Here is an 18,360-nt window from a genome sequence, read left to right as displayed (position 1 = left end):
TTTGCAGTACTGGGGTGATGTGTGAGCTGCGGGGGGCATTGGCTACGAGTCTGGCTGCAGCATTCTGTACTAGCTGTAAGGGGCGCAGAACCTTATCTGTAGATCCGATGAACAGGGCGTTGCAGTAGTCTAGACGGGAGGATACAAATGCATGAACCAGGGTAGGTAGGTCTTCAGCTGGGATAAGGTGTTTGATTTTCGCTATATTTCTTAGATGGAAGAAGGAAGACTTGACGACAGCTGATATCTGCTGTTTGAGTTTTAGATTTCCATCCAGGATCACCCCAACGTTTCGCACAGAGTCTTTATACTGTACAGTATCTCCCCCAATTGCTAGTTTGAGGTGGTGAGCGTTTTGAACTTTATCCATCATGTGTGGACCACATACCACTAACACCTCTGTTTTGTCAGAGTGCAGCCTCAGCCAGCTGGTGTTCATCCAATTTTGTAAATCCACTACACACGCATTTATGGATGCTGATGGGTCTTGGGTGCCAGGCTTGAAGGACAGATACAGTTGTGTGTCATCTGCATGTTCTCAAGCCACATCATTAATTTTTATTTCAGATCACCTATATAGTTTTTTTATTTGTTTTTCAGGCGGAGGCTCCACTAGGTATGCTCAGATAGACATTGCAGCAACTGAGACAGCACATAAAGTGGGCTCCCAGCATGCACAAGCCAGAGAAGATCGTCTTCAGGAGTTGGAGCAGAAGAAGAAAGGACCTCAGCCGCAATGATGTCACATAAGAAAAGAATAAGTGTATAGTTTTTGGTAGAAAAAAAGTTCTGTCCTGTTCCTGGGAGAACTGGCTCTAAAAATGGGTGCTTGACTTTGTAATGCTTGCCCATTACCAGGACGGGGTCAAAAATGCTCTGTACGGCTTAACGGGGTGTTGAGACCTAAACTCTCAGGCCTGTGGTTGTCCTAGCAAGACTACTAGCAAGAAGGGAACCTTGCGTAGTCTTTAGATACAGGGGTCATTCCAAAAAGTGATATTTCTTCCTGGAAAATAGAAAGTTCAGGATGAAGTAAATGCCCTTTTGAACCTGAGATGATATTAAACAAAATCATCAAATACAGTATATACTTGTATTTTCAAGCGAATTTTTTCCTAGAAATTACAATATAGTTTTGTATGTATAGCTACTATAAAATATTTATTGTTCACCTTAACATGTACTATTTAATTTTATTATACATAAATTACTTTTATATGTGAAGGTTTTCTGCAACATACCGTACCTCCTCAGATGTATTGTCTTACACACAAGACTTTTTTTTTCTCTTTTTTTCATATTCATTTCTCTCTCTCTCACACTTTTTTTTTTAAAAAAAGCAAAGGCATCAATCGTTTTACTGTATTCATTAATTAATACCATATATTCTACCTAGGGCATTTATGTACAGTATTAGTACATTTTTACAATTAACAGTTTTTTGAGCATTCATAACTGTAAATTATTTAAACACAAGGAGATACTGTAGGTTTTTCTACTGTGCTATGGTGTTGCATGAATGTAAATAATTAACAAATAGATAGACAGAGATGACATCGTTTACTGTGGTCTACAGAATGTAATAATACAATTTATACATGATATACATGGATTTTTTTCTTGTGTAAAGAAAATATCAAAAAGGAATGCCTATGAAATGTGTGCAATATTTTTTTTGCAATTCATTGTGAGTGTTATTTTTTTTCATATCTTCCTATGCACCTTTGAAATTTGATTTATGCACTGCTACTTTTGAATGCGTTGTATATGTTATCCCAATATACAAGCGAAACTCGAAAAAATTAGAATATCGTGCAAAAGTTCATTTATTTTAGGGCTCTTTCACACTAGAGGCTAGTTTGGGCGTTTTACAGCCAAGACCATAGTTTGTGATTTCCGAGGTAAAATAAAACTCCATAGACTTTCATTTTACCATTCACACCTAAAGCAGCTTTTTTGGGCATTGCTGTTTGATGCTCCCCGGAGCTTTTTACAGCCGACGTCGGCTTTTCGCGTTTCAATGATAGTCAATGGAAAAGGCAAACTGCAGCTTTTTTATAGCTTTTTCACAGCATTTCAAAGCTGACTTGTTGACTTCTTTTTAAAAGGAAAAAAAAAAAGGACGTTTTCATATGAGCTGTAAAACGCTATGAAAAAGCTTTGAAAACGCTATGGAAAGGCCACAAAAATGCTGACTGCAAAAGGCAGCCTTTTAGCCTTTTCTACCGCAGCCTCTAGTGTGAAAAAAACCCTTAAGGTTCGTATACACGTCCGATAAAGATCGTTCGTTACGAACGATTCGTGACGTTTACACGATATTCAAATTAGACTGAAAAGATCGTTCGTAATGAACGATTGTGTACACACGTGAACGATATAAGTATAAAGTACTGAACGACGAACGATAAAAAAATGCGTGCGCAAACGGAAGTGACGTTATGACAGGCAATAAGAACATGCGTTATCGGACGATCTTTGTACACACTGCAACGATTGAACGATTATCTTTCGAAAAAATCCGCCGGGTTGGATCGGTCCGATTGAACGATAACGATCGTTATCGTTCACAAAAACGATCGTTCACACTTTTTGAACGCACGATTATCGTTCCGATTGTCGTTATCGTTCGTTTTTGAACGATCGTTATCGTACGTGTGTACTCAGCTTTAGTAATTCAACTTAAAAGGTGAAACTAGACTCATTACATGCAAAGCGACATATTTCAAGCCTTTAAGCTGAGTACACACGTACGATAACGATCGTTCAAAAACGAACGATAACGACAATCGGAACGATAATCGTGCGTTCAAAAAGTGTGAACGATCGTTTTTGTGAACGATAACGATCGTTATCGTTCAATCGGACCGATCCAACCCGGCGGATTTTTTCGAAAGATAATCGTTCAATCGTTGCAGTGTGTACAAAGATCGTCCGATAACGCATGTTCTTATTGCCTGTCATAACGTCACTTCCGTTTGCGCACGCATTTTTTTATCGTTCGTCGTTCAGTACTTTATACTTATATCGTTCACGTGTGTACACAATCGTTCATTACGAACGATCTTTTCAGTCTAATTTGAATATCGTGTAAACGTCACGAATCGTTCGTAACGAACGATCTTTATCGGACGTGTATACGAACCTTTAGGCTGCTTTCACAGTGGGACGTTACAGGCGCACATTAGAGCAGCCTGTAACACAGCCCAACGCACAGCAATGTAAAATCAATGGACTGTTCACAGTGCCCACGTTGCGCTACAGTGAAACGCTGCACGTTCTATGAAAGTTCAGCATGCTGTGCGTTATACGTGGTTTTAGCCGTTTGCTGTTTGCACATGCTCAGTAATGTTGGAGGAGGAGGGGAGAGTCTGCTATTGTGCTTAGCCACATGGCTAATTAATATTCACTGCACTGTGTGACGTCACGTGTTTACTTCCTGGAGTGGCTGCTTTGTGCGACGATTGGCTGGCGGGACCATGTGATGCGGAGTGTTCCGATCACGTGGTCTCCACAGTCTTTTGACGCATGCGCCGTTTTCGTTCTACCAGTATCGAACGAAAACGGTGCACCAAGAGCAGCATAACGCGGCTCTATGTAGCGTCCAACTTTAGCACCACCATGCGTTGCGTTAGGGGCACGTTATGCGACCTTAACGTCCCCTGCAACGCAACGTCTTGGTGTGAAAGAGCCCTTATTGTTTATCATTTTGATGATCATGGCTTACAGCTTATGAGAACCCCAAAATAAAAATCTCAGATCATTAGAATATTGTGAAAAGGTTCAATATTCTAGGCTCAAAGTGTCAGGCTCTAATCAGCTCATTAATCCAAAACACCTGCAAAGGCTTCCTGTTTCATATATTTATTTCATCCTTGAGGCCTCTTTCACAGTGCGACGTTAAAGTTGCACGTTAAAACAACATTTAACGCAGAATAACTCACTGCGATGAAAAATCAATGCCCCATTCACAGAGCACACGTTGCATTGGTGACTAACGCTGCACGTTAAGTGAAAGTACTGCATGCAGTGCGCTATACACGTTATTAGCTGCGTTGGACTGTTTGCACATGCTCAGTAATGACTTGGAAGCATGCTTTTCATTGCCTGTATGCTCTACTGTGTGCGACCGTAACAGGGCATTAAGTTGCGTTGCGACTTTTTCGGGGCGTTGCGTTGTAATTTGCGTTGCGACTTTAACGTCGCATCAAAACGCAACGTCCTACTGTGAAAGAGGCCTCATTTGAATAACTGAAATAAATTGAGTTTCACCTGTATGTTCTGGTCAAACTGCATCTACTACATCCTATAACTTGTTATGTTAACATTGCTATGTATTGATTCACTTCAAAGTTAATTGTACCTTCTCCATTTTGGGATAATTGATATAAAATGAATGTATCAAAAATTACACATTTAAAATTTGAAATTAAAATAAAATATACATTATAAAATAATAAAATGTGTTTTCAGCAAATTGACACATATCCCTCCCCCCAAATTACGTGTGGTGCGTCATTTTTTTCTTGTTTATTTTAATTGGAAAAATACAAAACAAAGATCTATCTATCTATCTATCTATCTATCTATCTATCTATCTATCTATCTATCTCTCTATCTATCTATCTATCGCTATATAATTAATAAATATAACTGACAATTATACATTTCTTCCAGTCAAAGGTAATCTGTTTTAGAGCTGCAAATAAATCATTTGAAAATGCATAAGGTGGTAGGGAGCACAGATGCAAAAAGGAGACGGCGTGCCGGCGATTAACGCAAATCGCCCAACTGAGAACGGGCCCATAGGGTATTATTGCACTAGCGCTTTAAAAAGCCCCATCGCTTGAGCGTTTTGCCGAAATCGCCGGCAAAACGCTCAAGTGTGAATGGGGCCTAATTTATAGCATTTTATTTATAAGAGATAAGTTGTAAAAATTATGTTGAACACTTAAACTTTCATACTTGTATGGTTCCTGTTAAGCCACAGACCCTGAACAAGCATTCAGATCAGATGTCTATGACAAATCTGACAAGATTGGCTGCATGCTTGTTTCAGGTGTGTGATTTAGACCATAGTGACCAGAAAGATCAGCAGCACTGCCAGGCAACTGGTATTGTTTACAATTAAATAAATACAGTATGGCAGCTTCCATAGGTCTCACAGTTTGGGTTCCTTTTAACCACTTGAGGACCCACCCTTTACCCCCCCTTAAGGACCAGCATTGTTTTAGCTGATCTGTGCTAGGTGGGCTGTGCAGCCCCCAGCACAGATCGGGGTGCAGGCAGAGTGACCAGATCGCCCCCCCATTTTTTCCCCACTAGGGGGATGATGTGCTGGGGGGGTCTGATCGCTCCTGCCTGCCTGGGTGTTGCGGGGGGGGGGGGGGGGCACCTCAAAGCCGGCGGCCCGCAGGTATTCACGGAGCCCCCCACCGTGAATTGACAGGAAGCAGCCGCTCGCACGAGCGGCTGCTTCCTGATTAATTAGCCTGCAGCCGGCGACGCAGAACTGCGTCGCTGGTCCTGCAGCTGCCACTTTACCGACGCGCGGTATGAGTGCGCGGTCGGCAAGTGGTTAAAGAGACACTGAAGCAAAAAAATAAATAAATTATGATATAATGAATTGGTTGTGTAGCCCGGATATTTACTAGAACATTAGTAGCAAAGAAAATATTCTCATATTTTTATTTTCAGTTATATAGTGTTTTTTTTTAATAACATTGCATCCTTTTCTAATATTTGCAGTTTACACATTACGCAGCATTCTAAATTATTTTACAGAGCAGGCCAGTGAACTATTGTCCTGTCCTCTGCAGAGAAAAAGAAAACACAGTAAGGGCTGGTGCACACCGAGCGGGTTTTTCAGCGTTTCTGCAGCCGCTTGCGGCTGCGGATACGCTTGGTCAATGTATCTCAATGGGGTGGTTCACACCAGAGCGGGAGGCGTTTTGCAGAAACGCATACTCCCGGGGTGAGGCATTTTTTAGATTGCGGATGCGTTTCTGCCTCAATGTTAAGTATAAGAAAAACGCAAACCCCTCTGAAAAACGCCTGTTCAGAGCGGATTTGCCGGCGTTTTTGTTACAGAAGCTGTTCAGTAACAGCTTTACTGTAACAATATATGAAATCTACTACACCAAAACCGCTACACAAAACCGCAAAACGCTAGCTGAAACGCTACAGAAAAATAAGAAAAAGCGTTTCAAAATCTGCTAGCATTTTGCGGATCTGCTAGCGGGTTTTGGTGTGCACCAGGCCTAACTGACAGTTGAGATAACAAGCTTCAGAAAACAGAGCTTTCTGCAACTTTGAAAGTCGTGGAGCTCAATGGCTCTTTTGCATAGATAACAACTGGAGTTTCTTACTTATGTCTGCTCCTAATGCTTTATTTCTTAGCTGTACTACACAAACAAATCATTATATCATTATTTTTTTACGCATTAGCATCTCTTTAAGACTGCTATTCCTTTGATTATTCAAAAGAGCCACAATTTACAGATAAAACAATATTTGTTGGGACTAAATCTTTACAAGATCATATTGCCTGGCAGCCGCAATGTTCTTCTGGTGATCCCAATTTGAAAAGGATTTCTAATTTACCCAAAAAAATTCATCAACATGCAAACGTCTCTGACCCCATCTTTAATGGCCTGCCTTTCTGAAGCTGCTGATTTGTCCTTTATGCAATTTTACTATAGTCATTTCCATACTGCATCAGTAAGCAGAACAGAGGTGAGAGTTATTAAATTGCTTAAAGCATGCAAACTGACAATCCAGAAAACTGAAAATTGTTCATTATAAGCAAAATGCACTAAAAAGAGATTACCTATCTGATGCCCCTAAAGAGAATGTATAGCTGCTAGAGATTATACGCATATTCTTAGCTGCCTTGGAAATGTATGATGAATAAATCTAGAATGCCAAGTATTGGTATGATCTACAGATTTTAATACAGTGAGAAAGAACTCAAAGCAGATAAAGGACAGAATTTAAAGTGTAACCGCCTTTGTGAAAGATAGGATGTGATATAAGTAACTTATTAAAGGGAACCTGAGATGGTCATGTAAAGAAGAAATATACACACACCTGGGGCTTCCTCCAGCCCATTTCGGTCTGATCGCTCCCACGCCATCCTTGTCCAACTCCCTGTTTGTCCGAAATTGGCCCTAGAAAGTCCTCTGGTCCGGGGCCAACTGTGCATGTGCGACCAGCCCACGTTCGCGCTCCCTTATCTCGCTCCCTCTCCTGGGAGCGGTCTGCGGCTGCGCAGTACTACTGCTTGCGAGACCAGGGAATGCTCCTAGCTAGACTGCGCCTGCGCCGAATGCCCCCCGACTGGATAACTTGCCGGGGCCAGTTGCGGTCAAACCAGGTGGCGACTGAGGACGACGAGGGACTTATCAGGCCAGAGGAGCCTGGAGATACCCCCAGGTAATGTACATTTATTCTTTGTATCCCCATCTCAGATACACTTAAAATAATATTATTTACCTAACTGGCTTGCCGATGTCTGTACAGCCTTCAAAATATCTCCTGCATCCTAAAGCAGGGGCGTTACTATGGGGGAGCAGCCCGTGCAACTGCAGGGGAGCCCAGAGCTCTGACGGGTCCCAACTACTAAAACCGCCTACTTCCAATGAAGGGGTCCATCCTTCAGGTCAGGTGTGAAGATTATGCTGGCCACACTTGTTTTTTGACCCTTGTAGGATGGGCTCCCCAGGCTGTGAGGATCCCCTTTTATTTCCGTAATTTAACTTAAAGAGGAACTCCAGCAAAAATGTAATAAAAAAGTGCTTCATTTTTACAATAATGATGTATAAATGATTTAGTCAGTGTTTGCCCATTATAAAAGCTTTCCTCTCCCTGATTTACATTCTGACATTTATCACATGGCGACGTTTTTACTGCTGGCAGGTGATATCAGTGGATGTCGCTGCTGCTTGCTTTTTTGGCAGCTGGAAACCGCTGTTTTTTTCCCACAATGCAACAAGTTTCCCACAATGTAATGTCGGAATTATGGTCCTGACATCACGCTGTGGGAGGGGTTTCACCACAATATCGGCCATACAGAGCCCCCTGATGGTCTGTTTGAGAAAAGGTAAAGATTTCCTGTGGGAAAGGGGGTATCAGCTACTGATTAGGGTGAAGTTCAATTCTTGGTTACGGTTTCTCTTTATATGGTGAAACTAATGTATGAAATGGGAACCCTTTGCAGGTGTTTGGGATGAATTAGCTGATTAGAGTCTGACACTTTGAGGCTAGAATATTGAACATTTTCACAATATTCTAATGGGCTGAGATTTTGATTTTGGGGTTCTCATAAGCTGTAAGTCATAATCATCAAAATAATAACAAATTAAGGCTTGAAATATCTCGCTTTGCATGTAAGAAAGTTTATATTTAAGTTTCACCTTTTAAGTTGAATGACTGAAATAAATGAACTTTTGCACAATATTCAAATTTTTCAACTGATGTCTACCTTCATGGTGCCCATACACGATACAATAAATAAGTTAGGGCTCATTTCCACTATAGCGAATCCGCATGCGTTGTCCGCATGCGGATTTGCACAGTCAATACAAGTGGATGGGTTCTGTTTCCACTTGTGCGTTGTGCGGAGCGTTTTTGTGTGCGGGGAAAATCTGCACGGCAGAGCCGTCAGAATTCGCTCCCCGCACACCGCTAAGCGAATCGCATACAATGTATCTAATAGCGAAATCGCATGCGGTTTTGGCATGCGTTTTTCCCCGCGATTTCGCATGCGATTTCGCATAGGAGGTAATGTTAATTTACAAAGGCAGTGACATGGTTAAAATCGCCCACCTACTACCCTATGTGAAATCGCATGCAAAATCGCACACCCGCATGCGATTTCGTCTGCGGTGATATACCGGCGATTCCGCACCGCACAAGTGGAAATGCAGCCTTGGATTTTCCAGTTTATTCAATCTAAATGATCGAATCGAATGAAAGTTGAAAATATTTTTTTTCGATCAAGAAATTCAAACAACTATCCCGTTTTTCGAGAAAATTCTGATTGGACATGCTGAAAAAATCTTTATAGTCGATCTAACGGAATAATCGAACTAAATTATCTAATCGAAAAAAAATGAAATATTGTACCATATATGGCCACCATTAGGCTCTGTTCACGGTGTGCAGGCCTGCGCACCGCCGGGGAACGGGGGGCCAGTGGAGCTGCGGCAAGGGACATAGCAGCTGCCAGGGGCTGGAGGAAGCCCCGGGCAAGTAGTACTATGGGTAGCATGAGTTGCTTGACGACTCCTTTAAAGAGAACCTGTACCAAAAAAAAAGTTCCCCTGGGGGGTAATCACCTTGGGAGGGGGAAGCCTCAGGGTCCCAATGAGGCTTCCCCCTCCCCTGTAGCTGCAGGCAATCCAGCGCTGGCTCCCCCGAAGAGTCCCGCAATCCTGGCTCGACAAGCCTGACAAGGCTTGATATATTTACCTTTTCTGGCTCCAGCGGGGGCGTTGTTTCGGCTCTCAGCATGGAGATTGGTGACTTGCGCCTGCACAGTAGAGCGGCCTGACAGCGATTGGCTATTTCTGCCTATCTCCGAGTGGAGAGCCGATACTGCGCCTGTGCTGGAGCCAGGAAGGTAAATATTGACATCCCCGCTGTTCGGGGAGCTTTATTTCCACCTGCCTGAAGGGGGCTGGAGTAAGCCCCAGGTACAGGGGCGTAACTAGAAACCACTGGGTCCCCCTGCAAAACTCTGGATGTCCCCCCTTTCTGCACAGGTAAACTGAGAACCAATATTATTCAGTTGGCTAGTGCACACTCGAATGTGTTTTCCCCATACAGATAAAAACAGTAGTGAAGCACTGCACACATTTTCTCTATCAATTACATTAGCTTCTATGATAGGACGTGCATGTTTTCACACAGACACACATGGTGTGCAGAAAAAACATACAGAAAACTGACAGACAAGTGTGCTCCCAGCCTCAGCTTATTGCACTCACTCTGTCCATTTCTGATGGAGCAGAACTCAAGCTCTGCAGACTTCTCCAACACTACAGTAAATAGCACTTGGGGAGGGGGTATAGAGGCTTGGGCAGAACTGGCTCTGCTGTCTCCTCCAACATCACTTTAGTACAGAGCGCTAGGGAAGAGGTAGAGAGGCTGGGGGCCGGGCACTGTACACAAGAGCCTACTGCACACTGGATATGGACTGTCTACAAACCTTTAAATACAGAACACCTATTTGTCTCACTCACCAGTGTTTGTTCCCAAAAACTGTATACGTGACCATACACAGGAGCTGCTCATAGAGAATACATGATCCCAATTCAATACAAAAATACTATGCAGCCGCTCTGGGAGTACAAAAATTAAATACCTTTATTAATGTTGCTTAGAGTATCAAAAACTGCACAGTACAATCCTGCCCTAAAAACACTTAAAACAGTGCGGAGCGCTCCTCACATTTCAACACACAGCCACCCACATATACTCCATTCACTCTGGTACCGGTATTCAGAGTGTGGAGATAGGTATAGCTGCCTGATGATTTGGAGATAGACCATTTGCTGACATAACACTGACAAGCAGAAGTTTCCAGTTATACCAGACCGCTGTAATGACAGGCTAGCTGCCTCATAGATCTTACCGCCTCCCAGACAGAAACAGCGTTTCCAAGCCGCGGTCACTATCTGGTGTTCCTGGATATCACTCCTCTCCTTGTTCACCCTTATGGATTCCGGTGATGCTATAGGGATCTTGTCCAGCCTTTACTTCATGGAGACTACAGTGTTCCTCCTCCGTTCGGCTCCCAGCTCTACCCCTCAAGCAGCCTGGCCCGGGGGAGCAGTAGTGCGATTACAATTTCGTTTGCAGCGCGGCCGGCCGGCCAATTCCAGCGCTCAGTACGCACTACGGGGTGTAGCCCCACCCACCTGTCTACAAACCTTTGTCAGGAAAACTTTGTATGATTCCTGGCTGAGCAGATGCAGTCATAAGAACAACTGTGCAGAGAGCAGGAAGCTTCTTCTCTCTGTGCTCTTAGTTGTCAGCAGGGGCGTCTCTAGCCATTTTGTCACTCCAGGCGAGAAAACTTGTGGCGCCTCCCTCCCCCCATGTGGTGCCCCCCTGATGAAAATAATCATAACGCAGCAATGATTCACTTAAAATAATCATAATGCGGCAATCTTTCACCAGAAAATAACCATAATGCAGCAATGATTCACCATAAAATAATTATAACGCAGCAATGATTCACCATAAAATAATTATAACGCAGCAATGATTCACCATAAAATAATCGTAATGTGGGCAGCATTCATCAGAAAATAATCGTAATGCGGCAGCGTTCACCAGAAAATAATCGTAATGTGTCCAGCGTTCACCAGGAAATAACCGTAATGTGGCCAGCGTTCACCAGGAAATAATCATAATGCGGCAGCGTTCACCAGAAAATAATCGCAATGTGGCCAGCGTTCCCCAGGAAATAATTGTAATGTGGCCAGCGTTCACCAGAAAATAATCATAATGTGGCCATCGTTCCCCAGGAAATAATCATAATGTGGCCAGCGTTCACCAGGAAATAATCATAATGGGGCAGCGTTCACCAGAAAATAATCCTAATGTGGCCAGCGTTCCCCAGGAAATAATCGTAATGTGGCCAGCATTCCCCAGGAAATAATCGTAATGTGACCAGCGTTCACCAGAAAATAATCGTAATGTGGCCAGCGTTCACCAGAAAATAATCGTAATGTGGCCAGCGTTCCCCAGGAAATAATCGTAATGTGGCCAGCCTTCACCAGAAAATAATCGTAATGTGGCCAGCGTTCACCAGGAAATAATCTTATGTGGTCAGCGTTTCCCAGGAAATAATCTTAATGTGGCCAGCGTTCCCCAGGAAATAATCGTAATGTGGCCAGCGTTCACCAGGAAATAATAATAATGTGGCCAGCGTTCACCAGGAAATACAACCACTAAACAGCAACGGTCTTGTCTGTCCCAGCTGTCATTTTTTTTTTGTCGTTGCCTGTCATATTTATTTATAGGAGCCACTGCCTGTAAAGGGATATATAGGGGCGAGCGTGGGAGGGAGGGGGGGATGGTAATCAGGGCCAGCCAGGGGTGCATATAAAAAAATTATCAAGAGCTGAGCCTGCGAGCAGCAGAGGCAGAGGGCACTCACTGTGAGCCGGTGTCGCCTCTGCATTTGTGTAGCCAAGCCAGCCGCCCTGGTGCGTCACTTCAACCACGTGTGACAGGCGGGGGGCGGAGTTAGGGGCGGCGCCGGTGTGTAAATCAGCGTGTGCGGCGATCGCACGCTCAGCACCAGTCAGCACAGAGAAGGAGAGGGGGCGGGGAGAGAGGGCGGACCAGTAGGCGGCAGCACGCACTGCACATATAAACTAACGTGCGTGCTGCTCGGAGGCTCTGAACGGAGAAGAGGAAGGGGGCGGACCAGTAGGCGGCGCCGGGCACAGGCTGAGCTGCCTGTCACAGCCAGCGCCGACCTGGCTGGCTGAAAGAAAAAATAAATAAATAAACACACGCACAGAGCGCCCACTGCCACCAACTGCGCCATAGGCAAAAATTTAGAGTTGCCTAATGACACAGACGCCCCTGGTTGTCAGTATCTCAGGACAGAGAAAAGAAATTTCTCCTCCCACAGGGTCCCCTGCAGCTTCTGGCCACCCCTGCGGCGGCATCCCTTGCAGGGTCTATTGTTACGCCCCTGCCCAGGTATATGTAACTTTTCTATTTTATACCATCTCAGGTACTGTATATGTAAAGCAAAGTAAAGCCTTGTGAACAGGAGCGGTTCACCCCAATTTTAGCTGCAGCTGAATTGTTGTTCGCTTGGGAGACTGCAAACGTCAACAAAATACAGCCGTAGTAGGAACGCAGCACAGCTACTATACGGAAGCATGGTGTTCACATATTGCAGTCACTACGGTTCATGTACTATTAACCACTTGAGGACCGCAGTGTTAAATCCCCCTAAAGACCAGGCCATTTTTCAACAAATGGGCCACTGCAGCTTTAAGGCCCCGATACAGGGCCGCACAACTCGGCACACAAGTGATTCCCGAGTGACACTGCTGTCCCCTATACAGCGCTGCGGATCGCTTTTGTGCCTCTGTAGGGGACAGCCGAGTGACACTCGGCTGTCCCCTGTACAGCGCTGCATTAGATCGCAGCGCTGTACAGAGTAAATAGATGGCGGTTTCACCGTCTAACAATCTCCTAGCAGCGATCGCCGCTGAGAGACTGAAGGCGGGGAGGAGCTCTGCCATCAGAGCGGGGATGCGCGCGATCCCCCTGCAAACTCCACCCCAAGGGCCTTATGCCAAGCGACGTTAGGCGGTCCTGGGGCTGCCACGGCGTCTACGCCAATTGGCGTGGAGCGGTCGTAAAGTGGTTAAAGTGTACCCGAGGTGAAATGTGACATGATGAAATAAATATGTGTATGTACAGTACAAAACATATTAATAACGGCCTGTTTTTCTTTTGCTGCCTGAAAGAGTTAATTTTAAGGCAAGTGACAGCTTCTGTTTTGTGGGTACCTTGCCCAGAATATAGTAAACGTCACTGATAAGCTAATTACAGCCATAAAACCTTTCCTGACAGAATACAACTTCTGAGGGCAGGGGAGACTTAAAGAGAAACTCTAACCTAGAATTGAACTTTATCCCAATCAGTAGCTGATACCCCCTTTTACATGAGAAATAAAATGATTTTCACAAACAGACCATCAGGGGGCGCTGTATGACTGATTTTGTGCTGAAACCCCTCCCACAAGAAGCTCTGAGTACCGCGGTACTCTGGGCAAACTGCCACAATGTAACAATGTTCACAGACAGGAATTAGCTGTTTACAGGTGTCTCTAACAGCCAAAACAGCTGGGAGCAGCTACATAACCTGCCCACAGCAAAAATGTCACCATGTAATAAATGTCAGAATGTAAATCGGGGAGAGGAAAGATTTTACAATGAGCAAACACTGACTAAATCATTTATACATAATTATGGTAAAAAATGAAGCACTTTTTTTTACTACATTATTTTCACTGGAGTTCCTCTTTAAAGAGGAACTCCAGTGAAAATAATGTAATATAAAAAAGGTGCTTCATCTTTACAATAATTATGTATAAATGATTTAGTCAGTGTTTGCCCATTGTAAAATCTTTCCTTTCCCTGATTTACATTCTGACATATATCACAAGGTGACATTTTTACTGCTGGCAGGTGATGTCAGTGGAAGTAGCTGCTGCTTGGTGTTTTGGCAGTTGGAAACAGCTGTTACTTCCCACAATGCAACAAGGTTCCCACAGTGTGATGTCAGAACCATGGTCCTGACATTACACTGTGGGAGGGGTTTCACCACAATATCAGCCATACAAAGTGCCCCGATGATCCGTTTGTGAAAAGATTTCTCATGGGAAAGGGGGTATCAGCTACTGATTGGGATGAAGTTCAATTCTTGGTTATGGTTTCTCTTTAACCTCCTTGCCGGTTATCAGCTCGGGGTAACCTGCGCAGGAGGATTTCTCAGGCCCCGCTGGGCCGATTTGCATAATTTTTTTTCCTACACGCAGCTAGCACTTTGCTAGCTGCGTGTGGTATGCGATCGCCGCCGCTACCCGCCGATTCGCCTGGTTACCAGGTCCTCACTATCAAGAGATAGTTTCTGTACTGCCCAGGGCCACCTGCCCCTCAGGTGGCTCTTGGCCAAGTCTCTTATATTTCCCGATCCTCGGGAGATAGCCTCCAGTTCATCAAACACATTAACTCATTAGGTGTCCAGAGGTTAGTCATACTTGTATTATTGGTGATTCTGCAGATCATCCATAATCGAGTATACATCTGTATTGTTGATGATTCTGCAGATCATCAACAATCAGATTCTCTCTGTGTGCTGACCCCGATCGTTACATGAACAATGATTGTCCATTGATTAGACATGGTTTCTTCCAACCGTTCATGAATGACAAACAATTGTTTCTTCATCCGTTGCGAAGTAATCTGATGAGGTCATGCATGTGAAAGGACCAAGAAGCTTCCCACGGAATTTGCTGGGAACAAAAGGATGGACAGACCAGCCGTTGTATTCCTGCATACATTGATTTGCCATTGCTAGTCAGGAAATGATGAGTCGCTCAAAAGGTCTTAAGGGGCCCATACACTAGTTGATTTCAGCCATCGATCAAAGTCATCTCCTTCCTGAGCTTCAAATACCACCTATATGCCGATGATACCCAAATCTATCTCCACACCCCCGATCTCTCCCCCTCCACTATGGACAAGGTCTCTTCCTGCCTATCAACCATCTCCTCCTGGATGTCAGCTAGGTTCCTGAAGCTTAAACTGGATAAAACTGAACTCATAACTTTCCAGCCCCGCTCTGCACCACCACTCCCAGATATTCACATCACTATCAACAGCACTACCATCCGCCCTACCTCCAAGGCCCGCTGCCTGGGCGTCACCCTAGACTCTGCCCTCTCCTTCAGCCAACATATCCAAAATGTTACCAGAACCTGCAACTTCCGCCTTCGAAACATCTCCAAAATCCGCCCCTTTCTGACCCCAGACACTACCAAGCTTCTCATCCATGCCCTCATCATCTCCCGCCATGACTACTGCAATGCCGTACTATCTGGCCTCCCCTTAAAACGCATTGAACCCCTTCAATCAGTCATGAATGCAGCAGCTAGACTCATCAGACTTTCCCACTACTATGCTTCCACTTCTCCTCTCTGCGAAGCCCTACACTGGCTCCCTATCAGCTTCAAGATCAAGTTAAGGTTTTGTGCCTTACCTACAAATCTGTGCACAAGACCTGCCCAACCTACATTTCTGAGCTCGTCAACAAATATATACCTGCCCGTCCCCTCCGGTCCTCCAATGATCTCCGCCTGACCTCCCCACGCATTTTTCATTCCCATGCACGCTTACAAGATTTCTCAAGAGCTGCCCCCACCCTATGGAACTTCCTTCCACTCCCCCTCAGACTCGCTCCTTCCTTCAACACCTTCAAGCAAGCCCTCAAAACACATTTCTTTAAAATAGCCTACCTCACATCTACCACACTCTAACTCTCTATCAATCACCCTTTCCACAGTCCTACCTTATGTGTCCCCCCACCCTTTAGATTGTAAGCCTTGGCAGGGCCTCCCCCTTCCCTTAGTGTGTCCTTCTTAATTTTACTACCCCAGCAATTACACCCTTCTCATGGACTAACTCGTACTTGTTTTGCCGGGTCTCTGTAAACCGCATTTTATACCCTGATTGTATGTATAACCTTGTGCTATGTTGTATAACCGTTTGCTACCTCTCTGTCTGTCACCCCTTGTTGCAATGTATGTATCCCTATTTATTGTCCAGCGCTGCGTAATATGTTGGCGCTTTATAAATACAATAAATAATAAATCGATCAATTCTATAGAATCAATCAATCAGAAATTGATTCTTTCAAATCTATCAATCGATTGATTTGTGGCCGATTTAGATGGATTTGATCTATGTGACAGGATGGAAAATTTAGGTGGATCTGCTGCTGGCAGCAGATCGATGGCCCATAGAGATGCATTGGATCTAATGGTGCAGTAATGCCTTTAGATCGATTTTCAATAGCTTTCCAATAGAGTTAATTCTGAAATCTGTTGCTAGTATGTGGCACACATCAGATAGATTCCTGTCAGACTGAACCTGACAGGCATCTGACAGAAATCTATCTGATGGTTGAATCTGCTGCAAATCTATCAGTGTATGGCCACCTTTACTGACAGATGCCAAGAGGGAGAGAATTTGTTTTGGCAAAGGAAGCACAGCCTAATTATGTTCCTCCTTGTTGCCTAAAAAAAAAAAAAAAAAAAAAAAGACTGGCTAAAAACAAACAAACTGTAAAACATTAGGCTTAAAGGATACCCGAAGTTACATGTGACATGATGAGATAGACATGTGTTTGCACAGTGCCTAGCACACAAATAACTATGCCGTGTTCCTTTTTTTCTTTCTATGCCTGAAAGCGTTAAACATCAGGTATGTAAGTGGCAGTTCCTGTCTGAGTCAGGACTGAGTCAGACTACAGTGTGACCCTCACTGATAAGAAATTACAACTATAAAACACTTTCCTAGCAGTAAATGGCTTCTGAGAGCAGGAAAGAGATAACAAGGGCCAATAGTTCATAGATTGTGCTAGCTTAACAATATAAAACAGTTTTCATTTAAAAGAATTCTCCCGGGGCCATGTGATCCCCTGCGGCGGCTAGCCCGACACTGTGTCAGGCTTACCGCCAGGGAGGTTAAACAACTGTAATGTAAACTTAGCACTTTGTGATAAAATTTGTTTTGAGGACTTTTTTATGTAAATTGGCTGTAAGAATTTTCTTTGAAAAAACCCAATAAAAAATATTGAAACCTATTTCATGAATTTATTTTCACCTCAGGCGTCCTTTAAAGAGGAACTTAAACCAAGGATTGAACTTCATTCCACTCAGTAGCCGATACCCCCTTTCACATAAAAGATCATCAGGGGGGTCTGTACGGCTAATCTTGTGGTGAAAGCCCTCCCACAGTGTAATGTCATAACCATGGTCCTGACAGATTCTTTTCTGTGAACTTTGTTGCATTGTGGGAAAAGTGTACGGCGATCCCAATGTGCAGATCCAGAGTGGGTGCCAGATCATTATGGCCGAGCGTATTTACTCCTACTTACCCCTCACTCAAAGCAGCTCCATCACGTGCTGCACCATACCTCCTGACCCCCTGCATAGCAACAGAATGAGTCACTAGCCTATAGGCTAATGACATGTCTGTTCAGCACTCAGCCTCAAACTGAGTTGAAGTCCCGATCCCTTTGGCTGACCGTAGTTGTGTGGGTGTATGTTGCTTCAGATTTACCCTCCTTACCTCCTGACAGGTGGAGAAGGTGAGATCTATACAGCAGCAATTAAAAAGAAACTGTAACCAAGGATTGAACTTCATCCCAATCAGTAGCCGATACCTCCTTTCCCGTGAGAAATATATTCCTTTTCTCAAACAGATCATCAGTGGGCGCTGTATGGCTGATATTGTGGTGAAACCCCTTCCACAGTGTGATGTCATGACAGTTTGCTGTCTGTGAACCTCGTTGCATTGTGGGAAATAACAGCTGTTCCCAACTGCCAAGCAATCAGTATCTTCATCTGTGCATATATACAGTATGTTGATAAAGAAAACAACCTTTTAGCCCATTGCATTGTTAGAGGGAGTGGCTATAGATAATGGCCGTTGGAGCTGTCTGTTTTTTCATGTTTGCCAATAGTAAAGATGATTAGGTGCAGGCTAATTGTGGCTCAAACAATATGAACAAATTACATGGAGGATCTCAATCATTCCT

At 44.0% G+C, this 18,360-nt stretch overlaps 1 protein-coding gene across 2 annotated transcripts in view; it reads left to right on the top strand.

Moving 5' to 3' along the window:
- DOK7 (docking protein 7) overlaps positions 1 to 1,083 on the top strand; it is a 214,803-nt gene extending 213,720 nt beyond the window's left edge. For both annotated transcript variants that reach the window (XM_068267203.1, XM_068267194.1), the window contains one exon: positions 601 to 1,083. In XM_068267203.1, coding sequence (XP_068123304.1) covers positions 601 to 740 — 140 coding nt within the window. In that variant the 3' untranslated portion in view covers positions 741 to 1,083. The remainder of the gene's footprint in view (positions 1 to 600) is intronic.
- The last annotated feature ends 17,277 nt before the right edge of the window (positions 1,084 to 18,360 follow it).

Source organism: Hyperolius riggenbachi, chromosome 1 (genome assembly GCF_040937935.1).
Source record: "Hyperolius riggenbachi isolate aHypRig1 chromosome 1, aHypRig1.pri, whole genome shotgun sequence".
Taxonomy (NCBI): domain Eukaryota; kingdom Metazoa; phylum Chordata; class Amphibia; order Anura; family Hyperoliidae; genus Hyperolius; species Hyperolius riggenbachi.
The sequence above is the reverse complement of the archived record's forward strand: the minus strand, read 5'-3'. Positions and strand labels throughout refer to the sequence as shown.